Here is a 19,533-nt window from a genome sequence, read left to right on the forward strand (position 1 = left end):
ATTTTTTCTACATTGTAGATTAATATTGAAGACATCCAAACTATGAAGGAACACATATGGAATTATGTGGTAAACAAACAAATGCTCAACAAACCAGAATATGTTTTATATTTTAGATTCTTCAAAGTAGTTGAATGAGAAGGTGTGAACAAACTTTTGACTGGTACTGTATTTCTAGAAGTATTTCATTAGTAATAAACTATAGCTTTTATAGCATTGATATACTTAATGCAGGACTGTTATGCTACTTGTGATTACATTTGTACTGTGGTATAAATACTTTTATTTAAAGGTATATACAGTACCAGTCAAAAGTTTGGACACACCTTCTCATTCAATGGCTTTTCTTTATTTTTATTTTTTTCTCTACATTGTAGATTAATATTGAAGACATCCAAACTATGAAGGAACACATATGGAATTATGTGGTAAACAAACAAATGCTCAACAAACCAGAATATGTTTTATATTTTAGATTATTATAAGTAGTTGAATGAGAAGGTGTGTCCAAACTTTTGACTGCTACTGTATTTACTGGTGGGACAACTTTAAAGCCGCAAAGACACACAAACTACACATTTATTTATTTAATTTAGAAAATTGTTTTTCTATTGTTTGTTTTTTTACATTATTTTGTTTATTTTTAAAAACGTATTTTTGTTTGAAACCTACGTTGGACTCATTCTCACGTGACAGCAGTCGTAACTTTCTGCCGGTCAAAACCGAAACTAAACGAACAGCAGCGAAGTTTCTACCGTCACAACAGAACAAAACACCTTTTTTTTTGTTTTTCACCAACGCGACCTTGTGACCAGATCGAGCAGCAGGAAGGTGATTCATCAGAAGGAGAAGAAAAAACAAAACTGATCAAGTCACAGTGAGTTTCTGTTCCACTTAACAGAAAGTGGAGTTCAGTGAGTGAGCTGCTGTAGAAATGATGTGGCAGTGATTCACCTGTTAGCTCCTCCTCCTCTGAGTCAATGTATGAAGATCACCCACAATATTAACGCACCAGATGAGATACAGAGACAGATCAGCTGGCAACACTTGAACCTTTACACCGTGAGTTCACACTTTTCATTTTTTTGTATTATGTTTTTTTTTTGTTGACATGTTTCACTTTAATAGTTATGTTTAAAAAACTTTTTGGGTCATATTTGGCTGATTCAATAATTCATTTATTCTGACTTTATTATGACTGAAGGGTTTATAGGTTCATGATGAAATATTTCTCTTTTCTTGCAGATGTCTGACAACAAAACCATCGTTTTCTTTGACCTGGAGACCACTGGATTAGGTAACATCAACTTTAATTATTGATATTTAGATATGATTTATATTATATATATATATTATATTTACCTTGTTTGATAAACAGTGTTGTATTCATCTTTTTAACAATAGATATAAACATCAATATGTTTTAGATTGTCTTATTCTTTCATTTCTTTATCTTGAATGTTTATAACATATTTGATCTCTGAAATAGTTCTGGATTTTTTTGCCAGAACTTTCAGCCATAACTTGTTGCCTTCATTACTAAAAATGTAAAGTCAAAATAATTCTAATTTTATTTTCAACATTTATTGTTATTCAGCACCAAAATGACAAAATGACTGGCCTGTAGTCAAAAAACAAACAGTTAGTTTCTAGATAGTAGTGTTTCCTTCATTGTGTAATAGTTTGGATACTCACAGATTAGTTTTATCAGCTGGTGACAGGCATGCATCAGCTGGGGGAGTTTCAGTTTCTATTTTTTTGGTTTCTAATCTCACATACGTTCGAGTTCACGAAGTTCTTGAAAAATGAAAGCCTGGTTAGAGAGTCGGAGATTGACATTTGGCATTGAGCCAATCAGATTGCGGTACTAAGGAAGTGTCCATGCCAAACCACAAACCAACCAACAGCTCTTCCTGTGACGCAGGAAGCCTCATGACAGGCTACGGAAGCTGCAACCTAAAACCCTTTTTTCATTAAATGTAACTTCACACTTTAAAGTGTTTTTAAAAACTGTAAACTAAAAAATGTCACTTTACTTTGATGAAACATATTAATGCCGATGTTAATTTTAACATTTCTTACTAAATGTAGAAAAATCTGAGTTGGAGTTGACCGTTTGGGACTAATATACGTCATGAAATATAAGAAGGTTGGCTCCCTCTTATGCCATTAGAGACTCCCCTCCTCGCCTCTCCCCACAGCGTCTTGTGTTTTTATTTTTTCCATTTACTTTTGGGGAAATTAAGCTCATCAGCACATTACAAACACCTGGTGAATCAGTTTAAATGACTCAATATTTTGCAGTAGCAAAGTTGTCCCTAAGTCTTTGACATGCTTGGAAGGGAAGGGGTGAGCGGAGGGTCCTTCAGTTTTTTGCAATCTGCAGCCTCACCACCAGAGGGCACTAAATCCTACACACTAGACCTTTAAAGGTGCTGATGGTTGGAGCAAGAGCAGACAAATTTATATCGCCTCACGCCGTATTTTGTGATGTTGACCACACCTACGTCCCACAGTCAGGAGATCAGTTTTATGATATTGAATATTGTCTAACCTTCATCTATTTACATTCTCTTTTTCCTCTCTCAACCCTTCTCAGACACTACGGTGTGTCACATCATCCAGTTGTCGGCGGCCTGTGGGGCGAGGACCTTCAACGTTTACACCCTCCCGCACCGCGAGCTCACTGAGAGCGCCAAGCAGGTGACGGGCTTCACCGTCAGTGATGGCGAGCTGTTCCTCCGCGGGAAGCCCGTGGACACCATCCCTCTTGCTGATGCCCTCACCTCCTTCCTCGACTTCCTTCGCTCCTTCCGCAACCCCGTGCTGCTGGCGGCCCACAGTGCGAGGCGGTTCGACGCTCCCGTGATCATCAGGGTGATGAGAGAGCTCAACCTCCTGCAGGAGTTTCGGAAGGTGGTGTCCGGGTTCGTGGACACCTTCCCGTTGAGCAAGAACCTCCACCGTCTGAGGAGTTACTCTCAGGAGAACATGGTCCGCCACTTCCTGGGGAAGACCTACGACGCCCATGACGCAGTGGAGGACGCCAAGATGCTGCAGGAGCTGTTCAACAAATGGAATCCCAGCAACCAGTCCATCATCAGAGTTACCTTCTCGACCCATGCAGTTTAAAAAGAAAGCTACAGAGAAGGAACAATTTAGCTATGAAAACAAAATATTCCATTTTAAACTGAACCTTTCCTTTTGCAGTTTTTCTTCTCATCATGTAGCCTGAGGTAGATTATTTTAAACGCTTGGAAGAAATATACGGGTTAAATCAACTTCTTCTGATTGGAGACAAATATTGTATGTTACACCCCAAAGTCACAGATATGTAATGATCATACTGTTTACTGTTTTGTCTTATATGTTTTGTTAATATATTGTAACATGTGTCATACTCACAAGTTTTTTCTCTTCTCTATTTTGTAATAATTCATAATAAAAAATAATTCCAGTGCCATTTAACTTCTCTTTGATTCTTCTAATTAACCTGGTATATAGAATTATTAATTGTGGCCAGTTCCAGTTTTAACAAAACAGTGGAATAGATACCAGATAAATAATCAAAAGATATAAGAAAACTGTATCTATGACCTCTTAACCTTTGTTATACATACAAGCAATTAGAGATTAAACATTTACAAAAAGTAAATAAAAATGATATAATGTTTTATGCCGGGCATTATGTGTGGAATTACCCAGTAACAGTTGTGTTACTAAGGTGTTAACAGTATCACCCAAATGTTCCTCTGGCTGTAAATACTACATGGTAATACTTTATATAGAAATAACAACAATAAGAACCTTATTTATTATTATTATTATTATATTCCTTTATTGATCCCCATGGGGGAAATTCAAGTGTTGCAGCAGCTCAACTACACAGACACAGACAATAAATACACATACTATACAACTACACAGACAATAAATACACATACTATACAACTACACAGACAATAAATACACATACTATACAACTACACAGACAATAAATACACATACTATACAACTACACAGACAATAAATACACATACTATACAACTACACAGACAATAAATACACATACTATACAACTACACAGACAATAAATACAATACTACACAGACAATAAATACACTATACAACTACACAGACAATAAATACACATACTATACAACTACAAAATAAATACACATACTATACAACTACACAGACACAGACAATAAATACACATACTATACAACAAAATAAAGATAGAACAGGAATAAAAATGTACAGTATATCCACATGGGGGGGCTGGTCATTTTTACTTACAAAATATATAAAGTATAAGTATATTTAAAAGCCCAACTAAGATAAACAGTATTTTATGGTTGTGGGTTACACCATAAGTTCATCTGTTCTTATTTACAGGCTCGTAGCGTTTCCATGTCTCTCCTGTAGGGGGCAGCATGCTCGTGTTTGGTGTTTATGGTGGTGTTTTCACAGAAGAAGAAAGGGCTTCTCTGCGCATGCGCAAATCTGAAACCACGCCAATATCGTGAAAACGTACAATTTCTTGGTTTTTGTTGGAAAATAATACTTTAATTTGGCACAGTAACACTCTGCGGTTTATAACGAGGTATGTTATTTAAAAAAATAATCTTTTTTAGTGCTTGGTTTAAATTTATTTATCTTTTTCTCTTCTTCATCGAGGCTTTTGTTTTGAAAGTGTTCACTGACGTCATCATGGAGTCAGATGTGTTGTTACAAAGTGTCTCTAAAGTGTCTCTAAAGTGTCTCTAATGTCTCTAAAGTGTCTCTAATGTGTCTCTAAAGTGTCTCTAATGTGTCAGCTGTCAGACTTTTATAAACTTTATTGAAACTGTGTCAGGATGCAAAACACAGATTCAGAGGAAGCTGAAAAGTCTAAACCTTCTCTGGTTTTCTTTGACTTGGAGACAACTGGACTGGGTAAGTTCATTTATACACTTTTATTATTTGATTTTATGATGGATGCAACTTTATTGTAATGGTATAAAGTGTCTATTTGTTGTCAGGACACTCAGGCCTGAAACATCAGGCAGCATAAACACAGTTTATTTAATTTCACTGTTGTCTAATTCACTACAAATGGAATGAATGAGTGATCAACTTCCACTTATTGTATTCGTATTAGTTTGTTGCACTTATTGTATTCGTATTAGTATTAGTATGTATTATATTCGTATTAGTTTTTCCAATTATTGTATTCGTAGTAATTTGCTTCTGCACTATACTTTTGCTCTGGTTTATGCTTTTAGATGCTTGTTTAAGAACTTATGACTTCTGGTGACTAGTAGTTCTCTTGAATACCTATGTTGAATACACTTATTGTAAGTCGCTTTGGATAAAAGCGTCTGCTAAATGACTGTAATGTAATGTAATGTAATGATAAAGACTACAGATGACTCTCCTGATCAGTTCACTTTTCCTGCTTGTGGAGGATAAAGAAACCACAATGCATGATACCAGATGTTTCCCCAGGACAAAGCGTTCTACTTCACATTGGGTCTGTGTAAAATTAAGATTTCTGCCCTGTTGTACTTAAATATAACTTAATACTGGGATAGCAATTAACTATTATGTTCTGTTTGATCAATTTTCTTTTTTTTAAGGGTTTAAAGAAAAATGTACCAAGTTCCCAAAACCCTAAGTGACATTTTAAAATGCTTATTGTCACTTTACAGTAAACTGAATCAGTAAAAAGCTAAAACCAGGGAATTTCTAGTATTTCTGCTTGATAAATGATGATTCATTGATATTAAAATTGTCATTAAAGCTGGGCCAAAACAATATATAGACATTGATTACAATATATAGCGTGAGGCCGTTTACATTTGACTACAATCATAGGTTTTTTCATACTGTTACATCTCCAGTGTGTTAAACTCATGTGAAGAATGATTCATACTACTGAGCAAAATACTTTGTTTTTGAGGTATTTGTTTTTGCTGAATAAGCCAAAATCAGACTGGTTATTGGTATCAATGTTTCTCAATTGATTTTCCAGCTAATATACTTTATCATCTTGATATATAAATGATTGTATCATTGTACCCATATCTCTCAAGCCTAACTGTTGTTGATTCATTTTTGAGGTGATTTAACTTTACAATCTTTTCATGAAAGTTTTCACATGTGCTGTTTTAACACCCAGTTTCCCTCTCTGGTAAATAAACCCCCCTGAAGCACATGAAGTGATCAATGCTTTATATCTTCCTGTTTTTATTTCCCCAGATCAGAGTTGTGAGATCGTCCAGCTGGCTGCGGTGAGCGGAGGCCACTCCCTCAACCTCTACGTCGTCCCTCGCTGTCGAATGCAGCGTGGAGCGTCCAAAGTGACCGGCTTCAGGGTCCGCAGACGGAGACTCTACCTCCATCGCCAGCTCGTCCTCACCAACTCCCTGCGAGAGGTCCTGGTCTCCTTCATAGCTTTCCTCCGGATGCTCGGGCGTCCTCTCGTCCTCGGCCACAACATCCGGCGCTTCGACTGCCGGCTGCTGGTTCGGGCTCTGGATGAGCTGGACCTCAGAGTGGAGTTCGAGTCGGCGGTCTCCGGCTACATTGACACCCTGCCGCTGTCTCGGGAGCTGCTGAAGGACAGCGGCATCCAGAGTTTTCGACAGACAAACCTGGTCGCGGAGCTGCTTGGCGTGGACTACAAGGCCCATGATGCTTTGGAGGATGTGCGGGCGTTACAGGCACTGTATAGCGTGCTGCAGCCCACGGCAGAGCTGATCCACAGGCATAGGTTTACTCTGGACACCATGGAGAAGAAACCTGCTGCCTCAGCCGCTAAATCTAAAGTGCCCCGCGAGCTACCGGGACAGCGCCCCCTGTGGGAGAACTTCAGACAGGCGGTGAAGGTCACAGAGGGCAAAGAAGACAAAGCCACAAGGTAGAACGTATTAAAACACACTGGAAAGCTTGATGGCACAAAAAAAGAGGGAATGTTGTTCTTCGTGTGCTGCTGAAGCTGTTGATGGAGAAAAAACTGACTAAAGAAAATCCCTACAAACATCCTCTTCAGTGAAGCAAAAAAGGAAAACAATGAACGCCAGCGCTAATGGATTATTAGTTCGTGGGACCTTTGGAAGGTGAGGAAAGTGTAAAAAGACAATGCATGCACATCTGGAAGTCAAACATCACTACTTCAGCCCGATGCAGCTTCTTGTTTAGTGTATGATGGGTTTGTTGTTTACTTAATAGAGCCTTTAGTTCTTCAAGATGACCTTAATTGGCTTTCTTAATGCGGGAGTTTCCATTCTGTTTCGGTCCTCCCATTTTTGATTATTCCTATAACGTGCACTTTAATTTATTGGACAATACTGACCAGGCTGGAGACACGAGGCTCAGTTGTATTTATAGGATTCTTATGGTTGTTAAAAGCTTTGTGCTGGTCGCTAAACCTTCACCATTCATCTGAACAACAAACAGGCTTAGTGAGCATTCCTTAATATAAAGCTGAGATTCAGATATTTGTTTGTGTTATTTAGAAAATGAAGATATCGCTGGGCAGATTTTTCTCTTTCTCATCAATGTGAGAAAATAGTGATGGGTGTTTGAAATTGTCCTTATGTATATAGTTTGGTTACTGAGGAAATGTTACGCACTTTTATTCCGAATTTACTAAAAGGTTTCAATAAGATCCACAGAATATTTTTTTATTGGAGGTAGATAAATCTGCTAATAAATGTTTTGTATTTTTACAGTGTGTCCCACATTATATACTGCATTGCTGGATAGTGCTTCATAAAAACTTGAATATTTAATATTAAGAAAATTAAGTCTTCATACGATACGATTTCACTCCAAGTCAACACACATTAATGTTCAATTATTGAGTTATCAGGACTTAAACTTTGCGAATAAAACCTTGAGCATCAAGTACATGGTCTGATTAAAAGAAAAGAAACATCTCAGGTTTGACTCCGCAAAGTTATCCAGATAACTCTGTAAACCTGCTTCTTATGTTTTGACATTTATTGTCAAATGAAACAACGAACAGCACAGACAAAACACAAATAATAGTAATGGAACACGTTTTTATTAAACCACTTTTACATACACATGTTCTTTGCAGTCCCAGGCTACAGCATCACCATATTCAAAAATACTAATCCATGCCCTCACTAGAGAAATATCCCAAGAAATGTTATATGTTAAATACAACAACTAAGGTAAAACATTGTGGCATTCAGATCCGTGTGCATTTGAAGGACATGAGTTAAAGGTGAAATAAAAGATTCCTGTGCAAAAGTACAGTATTTAAACTAAAAGGTGACTCAAAACAAGATCAGCAACAAAAGGTGTGTGAGAGAGAAATTAAGTTTAAGAAGATCACAAATATCAGGTTTTTTTGTTGACAAAAAAAAAGTGGAGTCTCTACAATTTCAGAGACGCTGAAGGATGAATTCGAGGTAATGGTTCTTTAATCAAAAAGATGCTGTGATTTTCACTATAAACGTCCTTTTATCTTTTTAATATTCTTCCATTTTTCAACAGTTTCAGCAACAACAAACAACTGCAGGTTTAGTGCATCTATATAAGGGACAAGCTTAGAGATCACCCTACATCACTAACATGGTCATGAAGTAAATGAAAGCATTACCAACGTTGGCTCAATTCACTCTCGTCATTCAGATCAATATTTTACTTGCTGGTAGGTTGGCAGGCAGATAAACATTCGTTCTCAAATATGTAATTCAAGATAACCTATAAAAAGTTATTACAACAACAACACTCCACTTCATGATTGACTGAATTCAGACTGACCCTGGTACCAACTGGAATATTTACACAGTACTGAAATGATCCAGTGACAATGTTAACATAAAGTAACCGTAAAAGTGACAACTAACCGCTCACCCCATGATGTCATAATGTAGAGGTAACACCCTTATAATACAGTGCGGTTTCAGCTCTATAGATGTCACGTACTGATGAACCCGTACAAACAACAAAACATGCAAAGTCTGTAAAAAATCGGCTTCAAATACTCATAAATACAGACGTTCCACTTATAATACTATAAAATTGAATGCAGCATTTTGTTGTACAACCGTACACGACGTGGAGGTGTTAACGGGTCAAATTGTATAAGTATGCAACAAGCAGCCGTAGTGCATTTTTCATTCGTATATAAGTTTGAATCAATACGCATTCCTGATTCCCACGTAGCGTTCCCTCTTTGTTGTTCTAACTTATTGATTGTTTACTACTTGGAGAAGTTTCCACATGCTAACAGTTAAAGGCAGTACTACTTGTCTTACTTACTGCTCTAAATCAAACATGCACAGGCATCTCAGTATTACTCTATATCTTGTTTATATGCTAACAATGTATTTGTTTCCCTAGAGGTGGATGTTTACTAGTTCAAGCTGAACTGAAATGATAAAACAGTTGGTTGCACCAGTGATTCTAGAAAGACTAACTGCTGGCTCACATAACAGACATGCTCATTCCCAAACAAGCTGGTTCTGTAGTTGGACAAAGCGGTGGGTGGAGGTGTACTGCACCAGTGTAAACAAGTTCCCCACCCTGCTTCAGTGCTGTTTGAATGTGTAACAATAGGAAAAAAACATGCAGCTGCAAGTCTATTAGGAATAAAAAAGGAAAAAAAGTCAGAAACACTGAAGGAGAACCAATTTAAAATAAACTAATTACACAATATTTTGCGGCTCATTTTGTGGCCTTTTCCAGACTTTCAACTGCGTGTCACTGGCATCATCAGTGGATGGTGTTTTTGAGAAAACGATCTCACCAAAGGTTCATTTATTAGCCATTCTAGAGCTTCCGATCATATCCTATGTCCTTCATCAGCAGATAGTATGCACCCTGTTGTTATGGAATTGTATAAATGTTCAATTCTTCTTAGCACCTAAAGGATTTTGAGCTCCAGAACAGCTACAAAATGGACCTGAGGAGGTTGTTTTCTCAACTGCTGTTTTCAAGGTCAAGCATAAACCTTCATGCAATTTTTGAAAGAGCTTGATCTTCATTAGAAAGCACCAAGAACCTGACAAAGGGTCAACTCATCTAAACATGTTCATGTGCACTTCAATTATCGGGTCCTGTCCAGTGTTGTGGAGATATTTTACTTTTTATTCTTGGTATGTGTCCTCGTTTTAGCACCTATAAAGAATTTTGAATGTGCTCATCCTCTTTTTTTTTCTTTCTATAAGATGTAATTGCACCACTACAGGTAAAAAAGACAGTAAAAAATAATTAAAATCAGCAGTGGATAACTGCTGGGTTTTAAAGCTTCAACTGTAGGTTGAGTTTGTGTTTAGGGGGGAGCAGCGGGCACAAACGGGCATCATACTACCGACTACAAGGTGCACAGCGATCGTTCATTCGGCCGTTCAAACCAGAGGAAAACAAAAACACACAGGTAGCACGAGGTTTCACTCTCAGACTCACAGCTACAGGAGGCAGCAGGCCCGGAACATGGTCATCCCCGACCTGGAGGCGACGTGCAGGGAGACGCTCTCGTTGGCCGAGACGAACAGAACGGTGCCACGCCTCAGTGTGACGTCAGAGAGGGCGGCGGCAGAGGTTGCCGTGGCGTCGCCTTCGATGACGAGGAGGATGCTGGCGCTGTCGACCGGAGCAACGGTGTACTGCTTAACGGAGGCTGGGACCTGTGGGAGGGGACGGAACGTGGTGAGAACGTTCCTGTATTACTAATAATTTGAAGACGGTAATACACCTATCAGCAGAAATGTTGATAATGTTCTCATCAGCATTGGTGTATTCATTGGGTATCCTCGGCCAAGTACACGTGGGACAATTTTATACCTATAAAATTCCCTCACAAGTTTGAAATCACCCAAGTTGTGCAGATGTGGGTGGGTCTCCCCCAAAAGATTTAAAATAATATTATAATGTGTATATTTATATATATATAATATATATAATTTGTATAAATATTTATATATATAAAATATTTTATATGTATAATTATATATATATATATAATATATTTAGATATATTTTATATGTATATTTATATATATATTAATAAATATATATATATTAAATATATTTATAGGTATATTTAGATATATATTTATATGTACATATATTTATTATCTGTTATATTTATATTTACATATATATATATTATATTTTTTAATGTATATATATATTTATATATATTTTTATTTATTTTCTGAACAGTTGCTAGATTGTTTTGAGTTGAATAATGAGATCAACTAAGCAATTAGTGAGTTTTACTTCTTCTGTCACCATTTACTTATTTTGGGATATCCCTCCTAAACTGTAATCATCTAGTTATCTGAGGCTTCCTACCTGTATCCTCATGACAGTGAAGTCTGGCACCGGGGGGTCGTACAGGGTCACACAGGGATCTGCTGGGTCCTGGACACACGGGAAGATTTTGGAGCTGGCGGGCGCCGGGCTGTAGTTGAGCATCTCACACAGCGTGTTGACATCGATGTATTTGGGCGTCAGACCGGCCCTCACCGTGTTGTCTGAGCAGGCCATACACTCGATACAGTCTGGATGGATGGATAGATGAGTAGACAGACAAAATAAAAACAAGTTTTAAATAAGCAAAGTGGCAGTCAGCTCTCCTTCAAATGGAAGAAGAAAATCAATTCTCAGATACTCTTACAGTGTTAGACACAGCTTAGATCAGCCTGAGAGGTTCAACGCATTACAGCAGCCACTTCCTCTCCTCCACTTCCTCATTTACTTTTACAGTTAGTGATTCCAAGAATGCTTTTGACAATCTGAACTCACACTCAAATGTGGGATGAACACACACACTTTAGTATATTTTGACTGAATCCAACAGAACCACCCTGCTGCCAGCAAATTTCACTAGAGCAGCAAATGAGTATTGATCCGCAACTGAAAGTAGTCCCTTTGAATGCTCTATTTACTGCTGTTTGATTAATGTGCCCAGCTGTTTTAGGAAATGACTGAGCCTTTTATAAAGCTGTATATTGGTAACCCACTCTTTAAGATGTATATCTTCTGTTTGAACCAGTGGGCTTTGAACTGAGTGCCACAGACAGAGAAGGAAAGTCAGAAAGTATTGATAGACACATTAACACATTGTCAGATTTTGTCTTTACATGAGATTGGTTGACAATAAGAATAGATTTAAGTAATGCCGGCCTTATCATTCAATACTACTGCACCTTCTATGTTATACAGGAGCATTGCAGGGACGCAGGATCTAGGTCACAGTCTACTGTAATCATTCAGCCTGGTTAAGATCTAAAGCCCAAAATCTCACAAAGCGTAATCTGACCTCCGTAAAGGTAAGCGTGCGGCTCGTTGGCTCCCAGGAACATGGCCTGTCCTGGATCCAGGACCATGTGGTTGAGGAAGTAGATGGAGAAGCAGCCGATGTCTCCGGGATACTGGGAGTGGAGACGGAGCAACAGCTCTCCATGGCTGCTCGATGTGTCCTTCCCTGCTGCACCTGCACACGGTCATAAACACCCACAAGTGTGATCATGTCATGCTTTTCTAAAATCTGTTTTAAAGCCCCCAAATTGTAGGATTAGACAACGTCTGATATTGGTGCCTCCTGGTGGTAGTATCTGAAAAAGACACTGCTATTCCTTTCCTGACTCAGGGATGCTTTTACTGCTTCATCAGATGCATCATAGCTGTCTTCTGTAAACCTGTGCTTCAGTAAGCACCACAACTTGGTGGATTGTTTTCAACTAGTGGACATCTCTCTTTGTAACACACAAATTAAAGATTGTTTACACATATTAAATAGACTGGTTGCAACAAAGAAATGCTAAAATGCTACACCTCTACTTCTGAACCCTGGTTAGGCTTAATGACTAACCAACCAAACTAACTGACTAAAACCAGGTTTGTTTTCTGCTGTTTTAAACTCATCATCAGCTGCATCCCTCGGCCTCCTCACCCTCTTCAGTGACTCTCTTGACCAGCATGTTGAGCTGATCCACGAACACCTTCTTCTCGCAGTTCATCATCCTGGTGAAGCACTTCTTCAGCACCTGGCTCGTATGAACCGCATCTCCCACGCTGCATTGCAATTCCTCCGCTGCCTCGTTGCCCACCAGAGCATAAAACTCCGGGACAGCTGATGGATGCACACACAAATGCACAGGTATGAATACATTTTTTGCCAAACATTTACCCTTATAAGTACTTTTTCCTCCACACCCATTATATAGTAAACAAAGCATGTAGATGAGGTCTTTTTTTTCTCGCCCCTTGTTTTTCCACTAATGGCCCCAAAAATCAATCCAGAATCCACTGATGACCCTGTGGGACTTTGGGACTCACATTTAAGGAATCCCAGGATCTCCTCCACTGGTCTGAAGCCACAGAGGCCCTGAAAGCGGGTGAGAGCGATGGCCATCTCCGGCTTGTGGTTGTTGTCCGGATAGTGCTCCGGAAACTGAGCGTGGAGACGAGCAGCTAACTCCTGACCAAACCGTGGCGACAGAAAAGGAAGAGGGTTACTACAGACTGTTTTTTGTTTTTTTTCAGGTCATACACGGGACCGATGGATTTACTGTTTAAACTTCTACTATGCAAAATATATCAGAATGCCAGTCGCCCTAGAACTATATAAACCATGTTGAATACAAGACTTCTAACCATATATGTAGATTTGTGAACAGCAGTTTCTTTGTCCCAGTTGGATCAATTTAATACTGTGAAATTTGCTTTTGGCTTTTGTTCCATATAAACATTTAAAAGCGACCAAAACATAAAGAGTTTAAGCTTTAAAGTGAACCAACAAGCCAGGTTGAATTGTGTATTTTGAACCTCATTATGAGCAACTATACCAAATAATACAAAGATACTATGAGATTACAGATTTGTAATAGCAAATGACTTAATACAACAAATGAAATAGGTTGTATTAACAGCCCAGTCTTAAAAGAGTAGTCCAAGTCTTTAGTATTGCACTTCTATAACATTGTCACACTCATGTTGGACTTTTTTAAGTATTAAAAGCGCTGCAGCAGACATCTTTCTTCCATTCTTCCTTATGAAAACCTTATGCCGTCATTACCCATAATGCAATACGACCATTGACAGTTGAGTTGTAGATTCAGATGTGTTTTTCTAATAGCAGCTATATGAGTCTTGAGCTCAGTCTATCACAATCAATACTTAAATACTAATGATACTTGTCTGACACCTGTGTATATTCTAAGAATACTGATGACTTTGTGAAACTGAGAATGATATTTGTTTTAAATCCTTCTGGTTTCATACTCAAACAGTATTCAGAATGACTCTGAATTTGCACACTGTGTAGGCGTGTAGGCGTGTGTGTACTCACTCTGTTGGGGTGGGCCTGTATGGACAAGGCTGTGTTGACAGACAGGACTTTGAAGAGGAAAGGCAGCTGACCCTGGAAGGTGTCTTTGACCTTTGAACCCAGGCAGGCAGGGAAGTCGGCGATCCACTGGCCCAGCGTGGTCTGTGCGATCCGGTTGTCCTTAATCTGGGCATCGCCTTTTGGGTGGGCACCCATCCACAGCTGGAGGAAGAGACAGCAGAGAGGGAATAGGTTATGTCCAACATTGGGATTTCAGGTTAGTGGGGTGAAGCAGAAGTTGAGTTACAGAGGTGGGTTTGTGACTGGAAGGTTGAATTATGATCTAACTGGATAAATAAAAGTGGGACAATGAATGTTAAACTTAATAACAAATTCTAATTAAAAGCATAACCAATAAATAATAATAAATAAAACTTTAGGCATTAAGTTGCTTCCTCCTTTACCATAACACCATTTATGTGTTATCATAAATGTAAATTAAATCAATTTATCTTATAGTGATTTATACTCAGCAAGAAGGGAGAAGAATCCTAAACATCTCACTAAGTGTACATTTTTCTGGTTACTGTAATGTCGTTAATGTAAATGAAGGATACTGTCTTTTAAGGACTCGTACACTTGTTGGTGGACAAACACTGACAAACTTTTTGTACGTACTGTACTTATTTGGGTACAGGGTGGTCTCTCTAACCTGGGACAGCCTTGACTTGACCCATGTGACAGTTTAAGTGCTATTCCAATGTCATATTCTCATTGATTTATTTTGTTTTAATAATCCCAAAAAGCCTATGTGCTTTCAATCTTGTTCCATTCAATTTGTATCAGATTTTTGAACAAATCGGTACATACTTAACTGTGTTATCAGTGCTAGATTATATCTATTAACTTGAAGCAAAAAAATCTAATCAATAAAACACTGGAATGCAACTGAACAACTGCATAAATAAACAATGATCTTGATAATATATCACCTAACAGTTGTGGTAAAAATAGGGACATACAACTGTAAGATTTATATTTACATAAACAACAATAAGGCACATAACGTAGGATCAAACATACCACCGTCTGACTATAAGCCTGAAATCTAATATGACCGCCGTGGCATGTGACATTAATGTTGCTTGCGGTACGTGAAAATGTCTCCAACGCCATAACCTGAACTAATGACCTTCATGATAAACCCTGCAGAGCTGCTGCTGCAGCTAAATAAAGACATACTCATGAAATGCCTGGAGAGAACAAGACTCGCTGCCAAGGCCCTGAGCACAACAGCACATGAAAAGGATACCCGTTTCACACGTCTCGTCTGATTTGTCAAATGTGGATGGAATAATGCATCTTTGTACTGAGGCTGAGAGTGAACGCTTTAGAGAAATTGCAAAATTTCTAAATCTTTAAGATCCTATAGTGCTGAGATTAAGTGTTACCATCTCAGTCAGTCAAGTGTTGTTTTCTTCAGAAACTACACTTAAACTCTAACTGCAAATCATTTATATATGTTATGTCAGAAATCTGGAAGGAAAACAAACAATTACAACTCCGTTCTGTGTTTTAAAAGATAGTTGACCTAGATCTGCTGTTCACATTGAAATGAAAGCTACATTTCTGGGGGATTACATGCTTTTTTGAAATATTTTGATATATTTATTCATTTTAAATGACCTGCCATTTGTAGTTATACACATGTTTATGCATTTCATAACTTACTGGTTCATCAGTTATCTTCAATGGATACAATACGCCCCTGTCGCAAGTGTCTAGCTCAAGGACCAGTCTTGTGATGGGAACCAGTACCGTCCCAGTGATAACCTTACCTCTGCATAGGGCTTGCCGTCCTCTACCACAGCTACTGGGTCTCCGCCAACCACCAGTTTGGCCACCTCGCTGTCCAGCCCGACCTTCCCCCACGCATAATTCTGCACGGCACAGGTCAGGGGAAACACTGAGGAGAGACCAAATGTAGTGTTTGTATTCTTAAAACATAGAAAGTGAATGCAGAACATAATCCAGTGTATTCCAGGGGCCTCCAACCCCCTTTTACTGCTGTGAAAAGACAATTCAATTCAATTCAATTCAGTTTATTTTGTATAGCCCAGAATCACAAATGACAAATCCCGGAACCCTCACATCGGCACAGGAAAAACTCCCCTAAAAAAACAAACCCTTTAACAGGGAGAAAAAAGGAAGAAACCTCTGGGAGAGCGACAGAGGAGGGATCCTTCTCCCGGGATGGACAGAAAGCAATAGATGTCATGTGTACAGAATGAACAGCATAACAGAGATACAACACATTCAATGTATATGACATGAATGATTCATATAATAAGAGTATGAGAATACATAAAAGCAGCAATGACTATGAAGTATTAGTAATGTGCCTAATTAATCAAAGACACAATATAATAAGAGATAGTAAGCAGAGTAACAGAAGAAACATTAAGAATACTGATAAAAGCAGCAATGACTATAGTAGAATTAAAATAATGATATAGGGAATAGTATTAGTAATGTGCCTAATAATGATAATCAAAGACACAATCCTCCTTTGTTACCCTTCCTACAGGTGAACTGTGTACATACATATATATATATATTATATATTTTTTTTTTGTCTGAATCTGTGTCTCAGTCAATGAGTGTCTAATGTTGCCTGTTGAATTATGACATGTTTACCCCATATTAATAAGAAACAGGAAAAAAAAAACATAAGTCACGTTTTCCTGAACATGCATTTCAGACGTAATACACTGGTTTGTTAACAACATGAGCAGCTTTGCACTTCAATAAGGCGTGGCATACATTGTGACAGGGAGAAATAATCAAAAGCAGCCTGGCTAAATATAAGGTATTTTTCTTTTTTATATAATAAAACAGTAAAACAGTAAAACACAGGATGAACAGATGCATTAGTCTGCAGAACACCAGCCAGCTGACGATGCAACGTTCAAAGACCAGTAAGCAGGTTTATCTTTGCAAGGCACACAAATACATATACCTCGCGTTTGGCTGTAAGGTTAAATAAATACATATATATACATATATATATGTATATATATGTCATATATACGCCATTTCATTGCATTGCGAGCTAATAGTTCTGCTTTTAACACTATCACAAGAGTTATGAAGGAGAAGCTCTCACTCACCTCTCACTTCCTCCATGGCTGCTGAATGGATACAATGTAGCGCTGTCTGTCAGAGCGCCGGTGACGTCACGACGCGTCACTCTAAACCAAACGCGAAAAACAACAACATTTAATTAATTATTTTAATATGTTTTATATATTCGTTGCAAAAGTAGTTTAGTGGATTATTATTATTTTATAAACCCTGCAGTGTTTTAGTTTAGCTTTTTAGTTATTTTGTTTGTTTTTATTTTATATAAATATGTATTATATGATTACTTGATCATATTATATATTATTAATCATATCACATATATGTTATTGGCATGTACTAGCATTGCTGACTCTGATATCGATTTAATCATTTCACATTAATGTCACTTTTTTATTTTGTCTTTAATTGCTCCTAAGTCTTTATATATATATATAATTTATAATTTTTATAATTTATAATTTTTTTAATGTTTCATTGTCTTTATTTAATGTTTTATTCTCTTTATTTAATGTTTTATTCTCTTTATTTAATGTTTTATTATTTTTATTTAATGTTTCATTCTCTTTATTTAATGTTTTATTATCTTTATTTAATGTTTTATTTTCTTTATTTAATGTTTCATGATCTTTATTTAATGTTTCATCTTCTTTATTTAATGTTTCAAGATTTAATGTTTTATTTTCTTTGATTTATGTTTCATTCTCTTTATTTAATTCTACTCAATACTGAGCAAAGTTTTATTCTCTTTATTTAATGTTTCATTCTTTTATTTAATGTTTCATTCTCTTTATTTAATGTTTTATTCTCTTTATTTAATGTTTTATTCTCTTTATTTAATGTTTTATTATTTTTATTTAATGTTTCATTCTCTTTATTTAATGTTTCATTGTCTTTATTTAATGTTTCATTCTCTTTATTTAATGTTTTATTTTCTTTATTTAATGTTTCATTATCTTTATTTAATATTTTATTCTCTTTATTTAATGTTTTATTCTCTTTATTTAATGTTTTAATATCTTTATTTAATGTTTTATTTTCTTTATTTAATGTTTTATTCTCTTTATTTAATCTTTTATTCTCTTTATTTAATTTTTCATTATCTTTATTTAATGTTTCATTGTCTTTATTTAATGTTTCATTCTCTTTATTTAATGTTTCATTCTCTCTCTGAAAATATATAGTTTATAAATGCTTTATTTATTTTCTTCTGTTAAAATGTATTTTATTATTTTGGTTTTAATTCCTTTATTTATTTCAGTCCTTCTGCTTTTTGCAACTATCATTGTGTTGTTTGGATTCAATACATGTAATGGCAATACAATATTACATTATTAACTTAATAAATATTTTAGCAATATATATATATATATACAGTACCAGTCAAAAATACAATTCTTGTTCAATGGTTTTTCTTTATTTTTATTTTTTTCTACATTGTAGATTAATATTGAAACATCCAAACTATGAAGGAACACATATGGAATTATGTGGTAAACAAACAAATGCTCAACAAACCAGAATATGTTTTATATTTTAGATTATTCAAAGTAGTTGAATGAGAAGGTGTGTCCAAACTTTTGACTGGTACTGTATATATATTTAATATCCATGAATTCCAACTCATAAATGGCAATACAAATATTACATTATTAACTTAATAAATATTTTAGCAAAAAAAAAAAATATATATATATATATATATAATATATATATATATATATATATAAATAAATATATATATATATATATATATTAATATATATATATATATATATAAAATAAATATATATATATAAAAATATATATATATATATATATATATATATATAAAATAAATATATATATATATATATATATAAATATATATATATATATATAAAATAAATATATATATATATAAAATAAATATATATATATATATATGTCCTATTACTTTGTATATTCAGTATTTTCTCACCTGAAATCCTGTTGAATTTGTTTATTTGATTGACATCACTTGTCTTCTGTATTCTGTATTTCCTTTAATAAAGAATTACTAAATACAAAAAAAAAACAAAAAAAAAAGAAATACACGTCACTGTCGAACTGGC

At 36.1% G+C, this 19,533-nt stretch overlaps 3 protein-coding genes across 4 annotated transcripts; 2 read left to right on the forward strand and 1 right to left on the reverse strand.

Annotated features, from left to right (window-relative positions):
- Positions 1-969: 969 nt before the first annotated feature.
- LOC129108605 (DNA polymerase III PolC-type-like) lies at positions 970-3,463 on the forward strand. The gene is made up of 3 exons (XM_054620478.1): positions 970-1,062; positions 1,246-1,297; positions 2,600-3,463. The coding sequence occupies exons 1-3, from the start codon at positions 985-987 to the stop codon at positions 3,130-3,132; spliced, it is 663 nt and encodes a 220-aa protein (XP_054476453.1). The 5' UTR covers positions 970-984; the 3' UTR covers positions 3,133-3,463.
- Positions 3,464-4,481: 1,018 nt separating this feature from the next.
- Positions 4,482-7,673, forward strand: LOC129108789 (protein PML-like). 2 transcript variants are annotated; one of them, XM_054620705.1, is made up of 3 exons: positions 4,482-4,606; positions 4,821-4,938; positions 6,244-7,673. In XM_054620705.1, the coding sequence occupies exons 2-3, from the start codon at positions 4,860-4,862 to the stop codon at positions 6,906-6,908; spliced, it is 744 nt and encodes a 247-aa protein (XP_054476680.1). In that variant the 5' UTR covers positions 4,482-4,606; positions 4,821-4,859; the 3' UTR covers positions 6,909-7,673. The 2 variants fall into 2 exon arrangements, with proteins under 2 accessions (XP_054476680.1, XP_054476681.1); XM_054620706.1 differs by having other exon boundaries at positions 4,859-4,938.
- Positions 7,674-7,849: 176 nt separating this feature from the next.
- mpi (mannose phosphate isomerase) lies at positions 7,850-19,470 on the reverse strand. The gene is made up of 9 exons (XM_054619765.1): positions 19,401-19,470; positions 17,470-17,550; positions 16,138-16,265; positions 14,321-14,521; positions 13,309-13,450; positions 12,923-13,102; positions 12,290-12,463; positions 11,320-11,528; positions 7,850-10,649 (listed from the first exon to the last, which is right to left on the reverse strand). The coding sequence occupies exons 2-9, from the start codon at positions 17,483-17,485 to the stop codon at positions 10,431-10,433; spliced, it is 1,269 nt and encodes a 422-aa protein (XP_054475740.1). The 5' UTR covers positions 17,486-17,550; positions 19,401-19,470; the 3' UTR covers positions 7,850-10,430.
- Between the last annotated feature and the right edge of the window lie 63 nt (positions 19,471-19,533).

Source organism: Anoplopoma fimbria, chromosome 19 (genome assembly GCF_027596085.1).
Source record: "Anoplopoma fimbria isolate UVic2021 breed Golden Eagle Sablefish chromosome 19, Afim_UVic_2022, whole genome shotgun sequence".
Taxonomy (NCBI): Eukaryota; Metazoa; Chordata; class Actinopteri; order Perciformes; family Anoplopomatidae; genus Anoplopoma; species Anoplopoma fimbria.